The sequence below is a fragment of the Wasmannia auropunctata genome, unplaced genomic scaffold (assembly GCF_000956235.1).
Source record: "Wasmannia auropunctata unplaced genomic scaffold, wasmannia.A_1.0 LD335985.1, whole genome shotgun sequence".
Classification (NCBI taxonomy): Eukaryota; Metazoa; Arthropoda; class Insecta; order Hymenoptera; family Formicidae; genus Wasmannia; species Wasmannia auropunctata.
This window is the reverse complement of record NW_012026905.1, coordinates 1,050,455-1,069,992: the sequence shown is the minus strand read 5'-3', so window position 1 is coordinate 1,069,992 and position 19,538 is coordinate 1,050,455. Positions and strand designations below refer to the sequence as shown.

At 47.5% G+C, this 19,538-nt stretch overlaps 1 protein-coding gene across 1 annotated transcript in view; it reads right to left on the bottom strand.

The window, feature by feature from the left end:
* The window catches only part of LOC105454452 (hepatocyte nuclear factor 6-like), an 88,197-nt gene that overhangs the window by 11,061 nt on the left and 57,598 nt on the right, over positions 1-19,538 (bottom strand). The window contains exon 4 of the mRNA XM_011697064.1: positions 883-906. Within this exon, the coding sequence (XP_011695366.1) occupies positions 883-906 (24 nt within the window). The remainder of the gene's footprint in view (positions 1-882; positions 907-19,538) is intronic.

The window sequence follows — 19,538 nt, the reverse complement described above, 5'->3', positions numbered from 1 at the left end:
CGTAAATACGACATGCGATTGGGAATCGAGACGTATACAATATATTTAGAGCTTCCTGACTGGGGCCCGTAAAAAAGAGATGATAATCGCGAGGTGAAATCTCGATAATCACGCCTAATTTTGATCCTCTTTATGATGACGAGAGATTGGTACACGACACAATTTTTCATAATTTGACGCAGGCTTCAGATTCGAGATCTTTAAATCACGATTTTTAACATTTTGCGATGTAAATTTCACAAAAAAGAATTTCGGGGATCCGAAAATTATGATTGATAGATGATCATGATTCTAAGATCAGTTACTCTAAGTTTTCGATTATGAATATTCTGACATCCGAGAGAGATAAACAATTCTAAAAATTCTAAGAGAATGACAACATTTGATAATTAATAGATTTACGCGTTTCTCGAAAGGTTGTCGCGATTGTATTTTACGACTCTTTAACATCTCGCATTAAGACTCACAAATTAACCGAGACTAAGCGTTAGTATTGAGACGCGGAATACGAAGCAACTCGGGAAATAAGTTCCGACGTCCGGGGGAGAATGGAATTCTCGCGCGCGCCGACCGCTTAATCAAGTCCTTCGATTCGCGCTCTCGTTTGCAAGTCTCGCGATACGGGAAAGGCCCCGACGCACACTGCCGTGACATTTTCCACGTGTAGAGTTCCGCATCCTTGCCCTTCTACGGCCCCTAAACGACGTCTAATCGACGATAATCGCAATTACGGAGCGAGAAGAGGTGCGAGAGGGAGGGCGGATGGGGAAGAGACTCCAGAGGTGGCGGGAGTGGAAGTGGGAGGGGGGAAGAGGGAGAGGAGCGAAGGGGATGAAGGAGAGCAGAGTTGCGGTTTTTCAAACGTAATTTAATCGTACTTACTTCCGCGTTGTGGAATCTGTGCAGCTGAAAGCAGAAAAAAAAGACCGATGTTAGTCAGTAGGAACGTGGCTGAATGTCGCACGACCTTTCTCTCTTTTTTTTATCTTTTTCTTTCTTTTTTTTTTTTGACAGGTCGTTGTTATCTTTTCTCTCTCGCTTCGTTTTCGCGTCCAAGACAGATATAACATTTAATAGGGTAAATATAGGTACGTAACGTAGCATGTACACAAGTCATTATATATATATATATATATGTATAGGGAAGGAAACTTGAGTTGCATACACGAATTCCAAACTCAGAGCTACTGGCTGGCTGGTAATAAATCATACATATCACTAAGGGGGTACGAAAAGGGCAGGGGGGCGGATGCAAGTGTGTCATAAAGATGCGCATTCTCTCTTTCGTATGAGGGGGTACGGGGGATATCAGGGAGAAAGGGGAAGGATGCGATGTGACGCTCCGCTGGCGCGAGGATCCTATGGAGCTCTCTTAACCCGCGACTCCTCCGAGAGGATGAGAGCCTCAAAGACCGTGTCACACCACGCATCGCGAACGCGGACGGATTGGATATTTTCGACTGCGAACGGCGAATCGTTGACCAGCCAATCGGATTGAAGTGGCCAAGGATTCAGTTTGGAAATCGGCGCGGAATAGAGATATGATCCTCTACTTCTACGATTCATGACACGCGTTATCCGGATCCACATCTCTGTCCGCCACGTGGTGATGTGACACGAGCTTTACGGAGGAGAAGCGGGAGGGGAGGGGGAGGGAAAGAGAGTCCCAGGTTTGCTCGCGCTACGCAGATCATGCGATCCTTTCGTGGATCGTTCGCGCTGCGCCCCCCCCCGGGATCCGCGAGTTCGCGGGACTCGGGAACACGAGTGCATCGGGAATTCGATTCCGAGAGTCTGCGAGAGCACCCGAGGATCCGGAGCGGCCGCGAGAGCAGAGGAAGGAGGGGAGAGGAAAGAAGGACGGCGAAGGGAAGAGGGGAAGAGAGTCCGTGGAGCGAGTTTCGTGTTTGTCTTTCTGTATGAGAGCGGAATAGTAAATGTTGTTCCATTGTTGCTGGGCAAGAAAGAAAGATGTGTATATATATATATATATGTATAACGTATGTATATGCATTTATATACACACCCTTATAAACATATATGTACATACATGTATCATTGTGGCGTTTTAATGTAGTTTGAATGAACGTGTCGTTGTGTGCCGAGTAAGCGACTCGATTAGTCGGTCGCGAATCAAATTTTCATCCGTCAACGACCGTGCGCGCGGACTACGTACGTATGTATGTATGTACCTACGTATTCACGCGTGCAAGAGATAGACACGAAAAAATCTCGCGCGACGCGACGTGACGGTCCGCCGCGTCGTCCGCGCGCCGCCGCACCACCGTTCGGAATTAAGCAGATCTGGGTTATTCAACCGGTTGGTCCTTAATGACGCATACGAATGTATATAGTGTCCGATATCGGCGACAAATCAATTTTATTCACGCTTCTCGGCGCGCATTCTCGGCTCCCTCCCCGCGCCGCGCCGTCCGCGAGCGCCGTGGCGTGTGTTTTAATTGAATTGAAGAGCTGACGGGCTCCTATTAATTCGTAAGTACCGATATGGGCGGAGAGGGAGAATCGTTGACTTCGCATTAAAGGCGGGAGGGAAAAAGTGCCCGCCGGTCCGAAATTACCGACGTGCACACATGCACTCGCGACACACAGACACGCGTACACACACACACACACACACAGAAATGAATACATAATAATTGATCACCAGGCCGCACCAAATTGTTAATAGCCATTCGAACGTAATAGTCCTCCATTCATCTATGAAATAACTATATTTTGTCGTTTCGAGTTTAATGGCCCTTGCCGATCGATAGGCGGTGTTCCTCGGTTATAATAATAACAACGACTGCGTCGTTTTCAATTTGACCGTAAAATTAGTTCGAAATTGGAAATGATCGTCTCGCGACTTTTCGCGTTGCGCGTCGCGTCCTCCCCTCTTCTCTCTCTTTCTTTCTCTCTCTCTCTTTCTCTCTTCTCCTTTTCAATTATGTAAATTTAAAAAAGAGAGCGAGTACGAGAGAGACAGAGCGCTCTATCTCCGCGTCCATTTTCTCCCTACCCCCTCCCCTCCCACCGATGGCATATCGATGGGACATGTCGAATTGGAGGGATGTTATATTTAAGATCCATTTGCTCGCGCTCCGCGAGCCTTTATTGAATTTTTAAAACCCTTCGAGATGATTCGGTGAGATTTTAACCCCTTCGCGGCGGACTTCGTTCGGGACAACGCACATATATGCGCGCACGCGCGTTTTACGCTTCTCTTCTCCTTTTTTTCTTTTCCAATTCAAATAAATAAATCATCCCGATATTTATTAGAAAAAAAAAACCGGTACTTCGTCGGGGGAAACGAGAGGGTCGAGCGAAATTTAAGTGCTCCGGAATACGGAAGCTGTGCCGAGACTAATGGAAAATATAGAGAGGCCGTGGGGAGAATAGGAGAAACGCGGGCAAAAAATTTCCTTCCTTTGCTGCCGCCGGTGAAGGGCTAATTTCGCAATGTGACCGAACGAACGTTCTCTCGCGGACGAGAGAAGAGGGATGGGAGGAGGGCGGGAGCCGAATGTCGATCCGCGCGTCGCGAGAAATGAAACGTCCTGCAGGATGGGCTCGCGCGCGTGTCGCCGACACACGCCGATCGGCGGCCGGTGGGCCAAAGGTCGCGGATATGGGCGCAGTCCGCGGGACTTCCCCCTGCCCCCGTCCCGCCCGCTCGCCCGGTCGTCGGACGCGCGGGAACGCCACGCCGTGTCCCGGGATAAACGCGAAAGGCAATCGCGTGCCATTAGCAAGCGGGGCCGATAACGGGTGAAAGGAGCGGAGCTGGAAGAAAAAAAATTGCACGAGAAAATAGGGACAGCTTCGGCGCGGAAGGGGCAAAGAGGGGGTTGCGATAGCAGGGCAGGGGGAGAGGGGTGGACGAGAGCAGTAAGGGCGAGAGCGGATGGGACGAGATGGAAAATTGACGCGTTCATTATTGCCCGGAGCTTTGGGAGCGGAAAACAAAGAGAAAGAGACAGATGGAGGGAAGGAGGGAGGTAGGCAGGGGAGAGACAGAGGGAGAGAGAGAGAGGAGATCGCGAGTCACATCGGTGATCGACTTGTAAGAGCCATGGAGGCACTTTGTGCGCCTCTTCCGGCAATCGAGACGATTTATTTATCTGTCGGTGACGAATCTATTGCGAGACATATACGAATCTATTACAAAAATTTAGAAATTGAAGCTGCGGAAACGCGGGACGTAAATATATTTTGTCCTTTATTTTAAAATTATTTCGAAATTCTCAATTTGCAGTTACTTCTAACGCCGGATAAAATAGTTCTTTCAATCTATTGTAAAACATTTATCTGTTTATTTTTATGATATGTATACTGAGCAATTACAATTATTTTTTTACATTATTGAAATATAATTAAAATTAAAAAATTAATTTGAAGGACAAATTGCTCTGTAAGGCTTCTTTAATTTGATTATTTGCACCTTTCTAAACCATTGATACGCGATTAAGAATGAGGCGACCAAATTACTTCGTGTTACAAATTACTGACGTGTCTGAATGAAATGCGATCGAATTATCTCATTCTATCAGTCGTACAATTTTCATATCTGTCGTTGTATTGCGCGTAATTTCACTTTAGCGCTTTAATCGAAGATCATATATTTGGAGGACACGAGTGAATACGATCGGAAATTGCTAACAAATTAGAATAAAAGAGATAGGGGGAGAGAGAAAGAGAGAGAGAGCAAATGATTGCTCGTGTTGTCGATTCTGTCAAATTATTGCATATTATCGAGAATCGATTGCGGTGCGATACGAAAATAAAAATCAGTCTCTTTCCGTCGAGCGATTCTGCCGTTCTTCTTAAATCTTCAAAAGGAAGATTCTGAAAAATTACGCGAGAAGACGTGTCAACGCCACTTGAAATTGGCGTTTAAGTAACGTTAATAATTAACTCGCGAAATTATTTAATTGCCTTTCTTGCCTCGTTAGATGATTACAGTTTAACATGCATCGTCGCCGTATTTCTCAAAATTCTAGAAAACCCCTACGTTCGTTAGCCGCGTCCGAGAGCGGAGAGAGCAAGTCTCTCCCTGCTAAGTTTCCGTCAACCGCGACTTCGTTCCGCGTGTAACGCGCAGAGGGGAAGGAGAAGGGACATCTTGCCGCTCGTGAAAAGTTTATTCGCCGGGAAATCCGCTCCACGGACGACACGACGAATTTTCCGACGATGCGACGTCTTCGCGAAAATCTAAGGGGTTGCTTGTCAAACCAGGAGCGGACGTCAAACTATCCCATTCCCCCTCCCTCCCTCCTCCGCGATTCACGTTGCCGCGCGATGCATCGCGATAAAGCATTAACTCCGCTTCGCCGCCCCCTCCCCTCACAGGTGACGCGGATATTCGTCGGAAAATAATTCAGACGGCGTACATTTGCACTTTGCGCTTCGAGAGACCGTCGAGAAGTGACACTTTTCCCTCTCCCCCCTCCTTCCCTCAAGTACCAGCGGAGAGACGCAACAGGGCAGCAAACTTTTGGAACTGGGAAAACCGTACAAAAAACTCAATGAATTCTAAATCGTTATTTCAATTCAAAGTTTTTAATTTTTCAAGAGATATTGAATAGAATGACGATATCTCTTCTCTGTTTCTCTCTCGGCTCTCTGGAATTTATTTTGATAAAATCGATATTCAGTCGAAACGGGAAAAAAAAACGTGAAGTTAAGGACGGATCGTTAGGTTTTAATGCGTTTATTTGGAATCGCCGTCGGAGGTGGAAAGACGAGTTTAAAAATACCCGAGCTAGAATTAGGGAAACAATAAAATCGAGGGTGTACCACGGCCGAGGGGGAGAGTGGTCGGCGGGGGGGAGATGGTCGGCATATATCGGGGGTGAGTTTGTCAACGACGCGGTCGCTTTGACGAACGGCCCCGTGCAACAGCGGCCAATCAGACCGCGTGAAAAATCTGATGGAGTACATGCGCGCGCGCGCGCTCGCTCGCTCGCTCGTTCGCTCGCGCGCTCGTCGGTGGGGCTTAATCGAACGTGGTTCAAAGTCGACGACGATGCACCACGCGATCTCGTGTCTGTCGCGTACGTGTGTGTGTGTGTGTGTGTGTGTGTTTATGTGCACATATACACACGTGCGCGCGCGTTGCATACGGACGTAACAAAAGCGGAAGTGACGGCCGGGGATGCTCCCGATGCTTTGTGCCCCGTTAGAGACGGTGCCTCGCTCCGTAACGATACGTCGCGACCGTACAAGAGCTTCCACGTGGATCAAAAGGTACGGGCAAAATGCACTTCGCCCGGAAGATGCACTTCGAAGGGAAAGCGTTGTCCCTTCCCCCTCCGTCCTGTCGGCAGTCCGTTGTCGCCGTTAACTTTAATAAACGCAGCCCCAATCGCGAGTTTAATTTGCAATCGAGGGGGTCGCGTGCCGTCCCGGGATAATTTCGCGAAACCCGTCCTTTCGATGAGCAACCCGCTTTCGGGGGGAGGGGGAGGACGGGGAAGAAGGTGAGAGGAGATCGTCTCACGAAATTATTACATGTACTTTAAACTCACACATGTCTTTATATGAATAATCTTACGTAATGTTATTCATAAAAAGATAGCCGCGAGAAAGCGAACCGCCGAAGTAATTACCGAAGGTAAAACTCGCTCGTCGAGAGGCGCGCCGAGTGGTTCGACTTGACTCGAGAAGACATCGGCCCTCGAGGGCTAATATACCGTGGGGTGATGTAGGGTAGCCGAGGCTGGCCGGCCCCGCGGATTGCTTCGTTTTCCAATCAAAATCGAGTTTGTCACTCGAGGGTCAGATCGGGGGAAGGGGGAGAGGCTGGGACGGCGGACGCGGTGCGGGCACGTTCACCCACATACTCTCGAGCCGCTGTTTGGAATAACTCAAGAATGATTGCGATCTCGTTCCCGGAGCGGAGGCACCCGTCCGTTGGCGTCACGTGGCCCCAATAGCCCCTTGATATATATATAATAAAATAATACACGCACGCGGCCACCCCCCGGCCTCGTTCCTTCGGTTATGTGTATGTGTGTCTCGAGCTATCTCGGCGAAGGACTGAACGGAAAAGAATGGCGATTAGCATAATAGCCGATAGCGGGCTAAATTAAGAGCTAAGTGAATTTTGAATTATTTGCAATTCGTTTGAAGGCAAATGAAAAACTGATATTTTAAGTCGTACGAGATGTAGAGATTACACAGCTTTACGAATTTCTCGTTACCGCCGTCAATCAGGAATTTTAGAATTTATAAAATTCTTTGCTATAAATTGTTAACACGATTTTGAGTTTTTCCTTTGGATTTGATATATTTTTCTATCATACACCCGTCATTTTTTTTTATAAAACTTAATAATAAGCAAACATTAATTTTGAAATTCTCTGGTTGTGTCCGATAATTTCGGGGTCCGTACTGTGACATTTTATTTAATTTAATATTTTATGACAATGGAGATTCAAGCGTTAAATTCGACACGTGCCTGGCGAGAATCACTCGTCAGGGATCTAACAATCCCGCGCTCGCGACGCTCATCCGGTGGCCCCGTTCGCCTCGCTCGAACAGGCCCTGGCATTCCGCGGCGGAGTCCGCGGCCGGCATTCTTTCGGATTTTCTCGCTTCGCCGAGATTTATGGCGGCGATTCGATTTTATTGCTTATTGCACGGCGCGCCCGCCGCGCCGGCCGGCGATATTCGCGGTGTCCCATTTCGTGTTCCACCCTTGCGCGCCCACCCACCGTCCTCCCGCGGTCCTCCCACCCCGATTCACCCTCTCTCGGTGTCTCTAATTCTCTTTTCGCCATTCCTCAGCAAGGGTGGAATCGACGATTTTCGGAGATGACGCCTCATTCCCGCCGGCGGAGATTATTATATTATCGCGCATTTTATGTAAAATTTTATGTAAAGTAACACGGTTTTTAAAATCATTTTTAACGAATGTATAATTATTTCACCTGAGGAATGGAGCGGACAGTTCTGTGACTGTTACAATCTCGATCGCCGATCTCTGAAAGTAAAACAAAGTCACGCAGCTTTCATCCTGCACACATTACACACGCACACACGGACACGCTATCCGTTTAGAAGAAATTGCGACGAGTTTGTACTGGCGGTCGATTGATTGCTTTCTTTTTTTTTACGTTCTTACACGAAAAAAACAATTTTGCTGAATCCAGATCTGAAAATAATTTTTATTCAATAATCAAAATTATTTTGTGCGAAAGTCAAAATGATTGCTAGAATATCGAAATGTTTTATAGCAATACTTATCAGTTTTAACATTCCAACAAATTGTTTTGTTCAATAAAAAGTTATATTTAAATTGTTTTGTTCAATAAAAAGTTATATTTAAATCTGTTTTTAGCAAAATTTTTAGGTCTTTCAACAAAATCGTTCTTTCAGTGTACGTATCGCGACATCGAAGTCGGCAAATTTTCTTTCGGCACTCACAGATGTTTGGTGTACGCTTGTGATTGTCGCGTTCACTCGGTATACGTTTATATAGCTCGTCGAGCAACTATAAACTAGACTCGACGCGTATATGATACAGCGCTGCACGTCCAGACCTGTGCATCACGAAAAGTTATAAATCAGTCAAATCATCCGCGCCGTATATCCGCTCGCGCGCGCGAGTTTATCCCGGCTTAAAGCGATTACAATCCCCGTGCCGAACGCATTTAACGACTAACGTTGAATTACAGATTAACGCGTAAAGTCGATCACTAATTCAAGCGGCCAAATATCAGAACGCGCGCAAACAGAAGCGTGACCCCCTCCCCCCTACCGCCGCCCCGTGCCGCGCGTATGAATCGTATGAAACGGCGAGAATACGTAACTAGCGTCGTTAATACTTACGTGTGTTTGCGCGCACAACACGTCGTATTGCACCTAAATGTAATTAAACATTATGCATATTTCGTAACGCTACGTCCGGTTGGCCTTATAAAAGAGAGGGGCGCTGCACACGATTTGCAGGCGCGGGTCGGGCTGCGTTTCCGCAAACCCGAGCGTTCACGTTCCGCCGAAAAAAGAAAGAAAAAAAAAACGTGGAGGAACGCGAGGACCTCGCGACAACCTCCGTCTGTTCGGTTCGTCTCTCCGAATGCCTGAATTTAAAGGGACTCGGAGAGACCAACTTGTACCTTTACACACACACACACGTACACACACACACACACACACACCCACACACACACTACTTTTTTGTACTACTTTTACCGTTCACTTGCTGTACGATATACGCGCCGAGTGTGTATCAAGTGGCTGGGATATTGTACTTGTATCTATGCTCGAGACTTCCTCTCGACATTCATGCTTTGTCTTGTTGAAGTGGCGGGGCGGGGGATGAGAGGGGAGTGGTGGTGATAGTGGTTTCGACTAACAAATTACGGGGCAAGAAGAGAGGGGGCGGGCGGGCGGGCAAGTACTACCTGGCGGGAGGGCTATTTGTTCAATCCATTTAACAGCTAAGTAAAGGGGGTTGGTATACTTTCGGTAACAGCTCTAGTCGTGGGGAGTTGTCTGGCGGGGGTGGGGGGTGGGGGTTCGGATGGGGGTATTCTGCACGCAGCAAGATGCTCGCGTCTATCGAGACATCGCATTCCCATGGGCCACGCGTCGACAAATCCCTTCCGCTCGCCTGTCGACCATCACCGGATCCGCCGGCCAAGTCCCGCCGCCGGTCCGGAGTTTAAGGGCGAAATTTTCCCTTGGTCGGGAAACACCGTTCCCGCTTACCGGGTCCCGTCTGCGCTCTCATAAACAGACGTTCGCAAATTGCTGGATTGAAACGCGGAGACGCGATTAAACGTCACTGTGTGTGTCACACACGGTGAATTTCAGCGCGTCTCGATTGCAAACAAGTGTGCCTCCTCGTTTTCGCCGAGGTGTCACCCCCGCGCGTTATATTCTCCGCGTTTAAAAGGTCGTCCAGGCGGGCGTAGGGCGCGGTGAAACTCGTCGACGCCTGGCGCGGCGGCAGTTCGTCTAAAGATCACTTTTCCCCCGTGTGGTACGTCTTCGTGGTCGTGTTTCTCTAAGGACAAAGACGCGAGAGACAGAGAAGGGCACGAGGGAAACGAGGGCGCCGGGAGGTCGCGCGGGGCAGCTCTCTCTCCGGACACACGTGCGTTGGGCGCCCGTCAACCGACACCGCTCCCGCGCGCGCCCGCGCGCGCGCGCTCGTTTCCCCGTCCTCGTTTCCATGCCGTAGCAACGTAACAAACAAACTTTCGAATCGCCGTCGTCGGATTCGCCACGAAAGGAATCGCGCGGCCCGTCGCCGTGTCACCGGGGTGTCCCGCGCGCCGCGGTCCCGCCTTCCGAATAGCTGGCGCCCGAATATAGGGCGTCACGCGCGAAGAGCTCTCTGACGCGAGGCGGTAATTTACGGTGGGACAAAATCTACGAGTAGATTAATCCCCATTGAATTGGGCGTACATTCTAAAAATATGGATGCGGATGTAACACTCATTTGATGTCTACGTATAATTCTCGCCACGCTGGTGGTTCGCATAAATGGTGTTAAATGGCATTGATATTGGTGTTTGTACGAACACCAAATGGATATTAAATCTACCCTTATATTTTTAAAAGCGTACGTCCAAAATGCAACGGGGTTAATTTATATTTCTAGATTTAATATCGTTTGATGTTTATAATTCCACGTTGGTGTTTATATAAACATCAAATGATGTTAAATCCACACCCCGTGTTTTTTTAGTTCATATTTTTTTAGGGCGAAATAACGCGAAATGCAACATTGCCCCAAGATATCGTAGCGAGTCGAATTTTTCGGTCTTCGTTTCCCTTTTTTTTTAAAGCTATAGACTCTCTCGCGAGATTTCTAGCCGAGCGATTGAAAAAATTCGGGATTGTCTATACCGACAATCGCATTAATGAAGGGGAATCGCGTTTTGGTAAAAGAGAGAGAGAGAGGGGAGAAGAGAGGGGCAAAAAAGAGAAACGAAGACGCTTGACAGCTGGAGATATCGCGGGATTGTCATATTTCGCATTCGAGCAATATTTCCCCGGGCTCGGAAATAAATAAATTGCCTCACGTCAGAACACCTTCGGTCGCTCTCGTGCCGGTCTTACCGTGCGCGCGCGCTTGTGTGTATGTGTGCATGTGTACGTGTGTGCAACGTTGCACTGTCGCGGGCGGCAGCGATAGCGATGACGGCACACAACGCCCTTGTTGCGCGCCCTGTGTGGCGGCGGAGTTATTTTCGTCCCCCAGGGACACCCTCTCGTGCGGCGGCGGGCCGCGCGCGTCCGCACACGGTGACCTCCCCCCTTTTCCAGTTGTTTTGAATTATCCCGACTACCCTGAGTGCATGGTTCCTTCGCGAAACGCGCGCTCTTTTCGGGGTGAATCGAGACACCGGCGATCACATACATACTCACACACGCGCACACACCGCCGCGATGCACACCCTTGTTCTTCCCCTCCCCCCCTCCTCCCTCGTGTCACGCATCGCGGCGGCGGACAGACCCGAAGACGCAGAACGGAGGGGAAAACCTTCGTTAGAGTCACTCTCGTGAATTACGTAATATAATATATGTTTATGTTAGCCATGCAGTATATAGATATAATGTACTACTAATATAATATATAATATATATTTATAGATATATATATAGATAGAGATATATTGACTGAGATATACAGCCCGGTGGCGTTTTATTGAGAAATTCATCTCTCTCTTCTCCTCCGACAAGAAAAAAACCGACTGACCGGCCGTATCGTCCCCCACCCTCCCCCCCTCTTTTTGCTTTCAATCTCTCTTTTAGTCCTCCTTTTACTTTACGCAAAAAGGCGCTCTCCCTCTCTCTTCCTTCGGGCAATGCAACTCTCAATTGCGTTTAAACGCGCACCCCTCGTGATTCTCGCAGCTTTCGCCGTTCGCTCGTAAACGTCATTGTGTGCTACAATCAATCTCGGGCAGAGAATGCGCGTCTCTCTCTCTCTCTCTCTCTCTCTCTCTCTCTCTCTCTCTCACTCTCACTTTGACGGCTCTGCAACGCCGACGCGTTCCCGACGGCGTTCCAGAAACCGATCGCAGGAGCCGATCGCAGGGGTGTTTCGGGGATTTCTGTCTTGCCGATGTATTTCAACCACGGGCCCAAGTGTGTTCTTGTAATCGAATTGAATCGTTTCGAGTATGTGAAAATTTATGGTTTCGCCTCCTCGCAAATAATTTCGGACCGAATTTGAGTCGACTGTATAACGACGTATCGATGAAATATTTTTGAAAATGTTACAATTTTTTGCGTGCGTTCGTGTGTGTATATGTGTGTTTGTATCTCCTGATGCACTTGTGTGTGTGTGTGTGTTTTGTGTGTGTGGGGGGGGAGCGTGTGTGTGTCCCAGCGTGGCTTCGTGTTTACTCCTGATCGAACGGGCGCAACTGGACGACAGGATCGATCGTAACCTTCGCAGAACGTTGATCGTGACTCTATATCGGGGCTAAAATGAAACGTCGATTCGTGCGGCCGCGTCTCAGAGCCGAGTGATAGCCGAGGGGAAGGCTCATTCATCGTCATTCGTGACCGAGAGATTATCCGAGGTATCTCGTTCGGCGAGTCAATTTTCTGAATGGGGGGTAAAAAAAGAGTACTCCTGAAAATGTCGTCGCGCGACGGTTATCGCTATCTGAATAATTCCTGAATCGAACCTCGCGGTTAAAATCAACACACGATGTAAGCTCGCAATATTTTCGACGGAAAATGTTTTTTCTCCAATTTTTCTTTCTTTTTTTTAACACTCTCGACACATACGACCGTTTTATTAATATTCTCGTTTTGTGAATCGCGGTTTCGAGCGATAACCCCGCTCTCGTTTGTCTCGCGCATGAAAAGAAAAAAAGGAAAAAAAAAGAGAGAGAGAGAATGAAAAGAGAGACACCGTCATTTTGTGTCATCAGCGTGTTGTGTTTATTAGAGTCGCGCTTTTCGTCGGCTTGCTAATTCAGCGCCGCGCGCCGAACGCCGCGGAAACGCTACGGCCGAAATGTGTATATTTAAACGGATTCCTCGATTAATCTCATTGTTAATGAAACCGGAAACCGGAGCGCGCTACTTATCAGCAAATCGATACGAGTCGTCACGTCGCGTTCTCGCCGCAATCTCCGACCGAGCGGTTTTTTTGCTTGAAATACATCGACAATCGTACATCATCATCGCAGACTGACGCGTCTTCCATGCTGCAGCGGGAACGTTAATCACTTCGCGTTATAGGAAAATTCATTTGGCAAGTCGCCGGTGACGAGAGAGAAAAGGTCACGCTGAGATGTACGGCGAAAAAAATATGACGCGCTTTTTTATCCCCCACTCGTCAATATTAACAGAAAATAAGTATATCCTGCCATTCTCGCCGCGAATCGTGTCGTATATCTACAATTTAATTTATGCAGTGAACAAAATCAATGACACGTGAATGAAGGTATAATATAAATATAAGTGCATATATATGAATAAATAAATAAATAAATATATATATATATATATATAAATTTTTTATCTTTCGATAAATGAAGGAGAATGACGGATACGGAGGTATCCATCCGCGCCGTCGGAATTTCCATGTTATAGAAATGATAAACTCGATAAACAGCAATTATGGTTATGAGGCGTTAAAAATTAATGAAAACGCGGAAACCAATTAACAGCCGGCCAGCGCGGCAGCGAGTGCGTTAGGATCAATTCGGTTTTCTCATAGGTCACGGTAATTATTCAATACGCCATTTGCTGCGTTACATCATTCAGCGGGCAGTCATTAACTTAATTATTTGCCGTTGCCGATAAACATGCGCTCGGCCCGCAATTTTCGTGGACCGTTTTCCCTCCCTCTCAAGATAAAGGGGGAGGGGGCGGGATATATATCGCTTTTTGCAGAATGGAAGAGCGCTCGTTTCTCCTCTACGGAAAGGATGCACGAAAGAAAATCTCTATTCCTCTCGCGTGACCTCTTTTACATTGGGTGGCATTGTCTCCGACTTGTGTTAACGACCTTTTTCTAAATTCCGAGTTTACGATTAATTACACTTTTATTTCCATAAGATTTTATTTTATTAATATCAGTTCGCGATCAACAATTTTGCAGCAAATTGTTAAATATAATTGTAAATATAGAAACTCTTGTCTTTTATATTTTAAAGTACTCGATGCAAATTCTAATAAAAAAAGAAAAAAAATAGAAACTCTTGTTGTATTTCAAAGTATACTCAATGCAAATTCTAATGAAAAATAGAAACTCCCGTGTCGTTTTACTTCGAGGCACTTTAATGCGACGCGAAACATTTAGATCTTTTCGACGTTCAAAGGATAATTACGCTTGGAATTAGTACGAGAAACTTCGTCAAAGGGCCGGGCGTACACCGTCGCGAACTCGCGGCGCTAAAGTAGAACTGTATAATTATTAATAATTCGGTCGAGCGAGAATAAATATAGATCATCCGAGAAGGGGACGATGCATATTTAATCTCGGTGAGGCATCATCGATAGCCAATACCACCCACTTCCGGTGTCATTCGCAGGGTCGTGGCCGATAGGCGCGTGGGTGCGCGCGCTTTGCACTTCGTCCCGTTAAAAAAATAAAAAAAAAAAGTAGAAAAAGTCCGAACCGACGCGCGAATTGCCCCGCGGACTTAATTTTCGGGGCGTGGTGGTGGGAGGGGGGGAAAGTTTTTCCCGTTCGAAAGCGCGTTAATCGAGGGTAAGCGCGGCCAGGCCTCGTTGCAAAGTGACCAAGAAACAACCCTGCCAATGACAGGCGGACATTTCACGCCCCTGTCGCGAGCGATCGTGTCCACGTCCAGTCGGATCAATCCGATCGCCCGGTGATTTGTATGCCGCGTGTAATCTCTCCCCTCACTCTCTGCCCTTCTCTCTCTCTCTCTCTCTCTCTCTCTCTCTCTCTCCCTCTCGCTCGCGCACACACGCTCGCGCTCTCATACACACGCTCTCTTTCACACGTTCTCTCCTCCACCTTTTCTCCGTGTGGTCCCTCTTTCCGGATTCGCATATTTGGTTTCGAATTTAGAGTGTGGCTGCTCGTGTAGCGACGAGGTTACCCGCAAGAATCGCGAAGGTTGGATCCCGCGCGGGCGCGGATTAACCCTTTAACTGGATCCTCCTCGATCGTTCGCTCGGTTTACGCGATCGATTTTCAATCTGGATAGGAGCGTCGGAAGAGACACGTTCCCCTTACTCGCCTCTTCGCGACGGAGAGGCCGTAAACGCCACTAGATATTACGAGATTAATCAACGATCTGCCTCCCACCTTTCTCTTCCGTGTACATGTTGCAACAATAATTTCATTTCGATTCAAAATGAATGAATTGATGACAAAAATATCGAAGTTTAAGATTGAACGTATGGCTGTAAAGTGCAACAGAGTTCAGTTGTGACTTTTGGAGCACAATTTTCGCAGTTGAAAAACCACTGCCCTGTCGCTCGCGTTTCAGCAACGGACTGCTGAATGCGCGTTTTGCCTCGAGCACAACAAATGTGTCACAAATTCGATGAGATCTCAGAGAAAGCGACATAGTGGCGGCAACTATAAAGATGACAACTGCACAAGTATTGTATGTAGAGTTAATGTACACAGTCGAATAAACTATGTATATATATATATATATATATATATTAACTACTTTATAGTTATAAAAATATATTAGTTTATTCAACTACATACATTAGTTTACTTAACTATGGACATCAATTCTACATATAAAATTTGTACACCTTTATACAGTTGTTACCCTTATATTACAGCTGCTATCACTATATTTTTCTCTGAATGCACCGCGCCAAGATCCGTTTTACTAGAATCACGAATGACATAAAAATTACAGAGAGAGGAGAAGTTGAACGAAGATCTTGGCGGCATTCAGAACGGTACGGATCTTACCGTACTTGCAGTACCGCCTCAAAGCAACCGTCCCGGAGGCGACAGGAAGCAAGTTGGCGTTTTTTATCACGAAAATCGAAAGTTTTGCGACCGATTTCCAGCGCTCTCCGTACCACAATCGATCGAGTGTAAGGGAGCCGGTCTTGGGGGCCAGTTAAAGGGCTAAAAGAACTACCGCTTGATCGTTTGCCGATTCAATTTGGAATACGGTTTCCCCGTTTTAATCCTCCGAAACAGAGCGTTCGCTTTCCTCCCTCTTCTCCTTCCATCCGTCGGCCTTTCCTTTCTTCCCCCGTTTCTACCCTTCTTTTTTTTCTTTTCTTTTTTTTTTCAACCCTCTCTATCAGTCCAACAGCAGCGACTCGAGCGTCTTCTCAATAAAATGCCTCCGTACGTGTGTGTCACTTGTCTGGTATATTTGGTACTTTCCTTGTTTTCGCGGAATTTGCTTGTAATGGTTAGTCACATATACATACGACTTGGAATCGTTGTCGTGTTGGTGGTGGTGGTGGTAGTGGTGTGGCTTGTTTGTTGTGTGTATATTTGATGTCTGTTTCTCTTTAATCTAAAGCTTACGTTTAAAGAAGCAGCAGCAAGATACGGTATATATATATATAAATATATGTAGGCGGATTGGGTATATAGAGGCCATAATCACGTATGTATATATATATAGATATATATGTATATACGGTTCATACAGGTACAGCGAGCGTGCATGGATATTCAATTTGTATATATGTATATATTTTTCCCCCCCCATGTGAGAGAGATTCGCTTGCCTTTTTCGAGAGCTGTCGATGCTGGTCGCACAGCTAAATCAACAAACAGAACTCAGTCATAATGTATAAATGCAGCCCGCCATCCGCTCTCGCCCATCCCGCGCCCGTACGTTATTCCCCCGATTAATCTTTAATCGGCCTACCGCCCTCCCACCTCTCGCCTCCTTCCCTCTCGCGCGCGAAGATGCGATCCTCGCGTCCGTCCGTCCGTCCGTTTCGACACACGCGCGCCCTTCCGCGATATCCCCCGGTCCGAATAAATCTGACAAAGGTCAACCCCGGCGGATATATTCCCGCGGCGAGGCGGAAACGACGATTCTCGCGAAACGGCGATGCCAATCGAGCGCGACGCGACGTATCTCCCCTCGGGAGAGAACGCGGGATTACCACCGATCTGAATTTCTCCCTCCGCGGAAGGGAAGGTTTTACGTCGCCACGCCGAAGGAGAGGCTGATTATCCCCCGGGAACGTCGGAGGCATTTTCCCGCGAGAACGCGAGCGCGAGAAGAAAGGGGAGGGGCGAAGAGGAAAGGGGGGAAGGCTCGCGTCTCGTGGAAGACGTGACCGAAGGAAGATGTCCTGCGACCGAGGCCTGCGGTCGCGGAACATCCCTCGACTTCCGGACACGATTTCCACCGAGCGCTGGCACTTCCTCCCCTTCCCGCGGCTTCTTCCGATTATATCCGCGATTCCGATTGAAAAATCGCGCGGCGACGACGACGACGACGACGACGACGATAACGACGCAGCGTACGCCTGCGTCGCGTCGCGTCGCGTCGCCGTCGCGACGACCCCACCATTTTTCCCGTTTTTTCTCGGCGTTTTTTTTTCTCCTCCACCCTCGCGGAAATCGCGCGCGCAAAAACGTTCTTCGATTCTCGATCTTCCCTTCACGCGCCGATTTTCCTCGCTCGAGTGGCGGCTGCATGGAAGACGAAACAAAAATGCGAGAGAAAGAGAAAAACCAAATGAGATGAATGGAGGGGCGAAAAGAAGAAGAAGAAGAAGAAGAAGAATAAGCTGCGCCTTATAAAATGTAGACACAATATCTGTACATATGCATGAGAGAGGTCGATCGATCGATTCATCCATCGGTCGGTCAATCGTAAGCGATTGACGAAAAGGACTCAGCCGGGCGATCGGGGGACAGGGGGAGAAAGAACGAACTGACTGAACCAAAAACGCAAAGGCAAGTCGTGTTAAAATGTCATCGGCAAAGTGTCTTTTTGCGTGAGCAGAGGGAAGTCGCATCTTTCGAAAAAAAGGGGAAGAGAAGCGGAGGGAAGAGGGGGAAACACGGTATCGATATTTTCCGTCGGGAGGCGATACTCGATTACGTAGAATCGCGTTTTACCGCCGAGCCAATTCTACGTTCAAAGGAAACAGCGGCAACGTTTACTAAACGTATCCTATTTTTGCCCCGCGCGCGGCACTTCTGCATGCCGTCGCCGCCGCTCCTCGACGTGACTCGACTCGCAGTAAAACACGTTTTCTCAAATTTCCCAAAAATATTTCGACGTACGTGTGCATTTTTAATTTTGAGAAAAGGATTATCCATGGTGAGATTAATCTCGATTCTGCTTGAAGACAAATCGAAGATTCGAGGGATGTCAATTCGAAAGGGATCGCGAGAGCGAAGGTTTCCCGAAAAGAGGACTCCTTTCCACCCACGCGCGTGTCCGTGTGTGTGTATATTTCATGTATGGCGTGTGTTTGTATGTTATATGCGTATTCGTATAATATATAAAGACAAAGGTCAAAGGTCAATGTAGTCTCGAACCATTACAACAATGTCATAGTAATCTGGTTTCAGAAAACATGTGTGGTTATCATAGGTGGAATTATTTTACGAAACACCGAAACTGAGAGACTCACAAGCAGGAAGAGGAGGGTGTTTTCCTTCGTTTAGAGTTGACCGATCTCACGTTAACATTGCGCATCTGGTAGTCTGCAATGCAAAACACACTTTGGTAGGGTCAGGGACGGACGACGGCCTTCGACGAGACGACGAGAAACGGAGAAGGCGTACTTCTTTTTTTTTCCTTAATCCGCGATTCTCTCTCTCTTTCTCTCTCTTTCTCTCTCTTTCACTCTCTCTTTCTCTCTCTCGCTCTCTTTCGTTCTCTCTGGTCGCCTTTGTAGAATTAATTCGACCGGATTCACGGTGGAACGTCGTCGGATAATTAGGAATATGCAGCGCGTAAATCGGTCTTATAGGGAAAGAACCCTTCGTTCGTGATGCCGTTAATTCGGAGATTAGCAGTCGAATCAACATTTCTTCAGGAGTGCTCGATATGCAGCGGCGACGCTTTCGAAAAGTAGCGTCGCATTATGAAAATTTTAGTTAACCATCTGTGCGATCGATCGTGTGTCGAAACATCACGAGGAAGGATTTTTCTAACCGGGACCGAGTTTGCGGGCGGATGCTTAATTATCCGACGGCGATTCTCACCCCCTTTCTCTCTCTCTCTCTCTCTCTCTCGCTCGCTCTTTCTCTTTCGTTCGCTCTCTCTCTCTCTCTCTCTGGTCGCCGTTTCTCTCGTTGCCGCTTTTTTCATCTCCGTCCTGCACTCTCCTCTTTTTACATTACCCCGACACTCCATCTCTATCTCTCACTCCGTCTCTGTCTCTTAGGTCGGGAGTGACGCGCACAAACTCTCTCTCGTGGTCGATTTTCTCTTTCGCGTTCTCTTCCGTCGCCCGACAGAGAAAGCGACGACGACACCGCGAGGAATATATCGTATTTAGGCTCGACAATCGCATGAAACGCCGCGGCTTTCCCTTTTACGGGAATATTCTTACTCTTTAAGTAGAGAGATTTTTCTAGAAATACAGAAAAAAAAATTTGGAATTGTATATCTAATTAA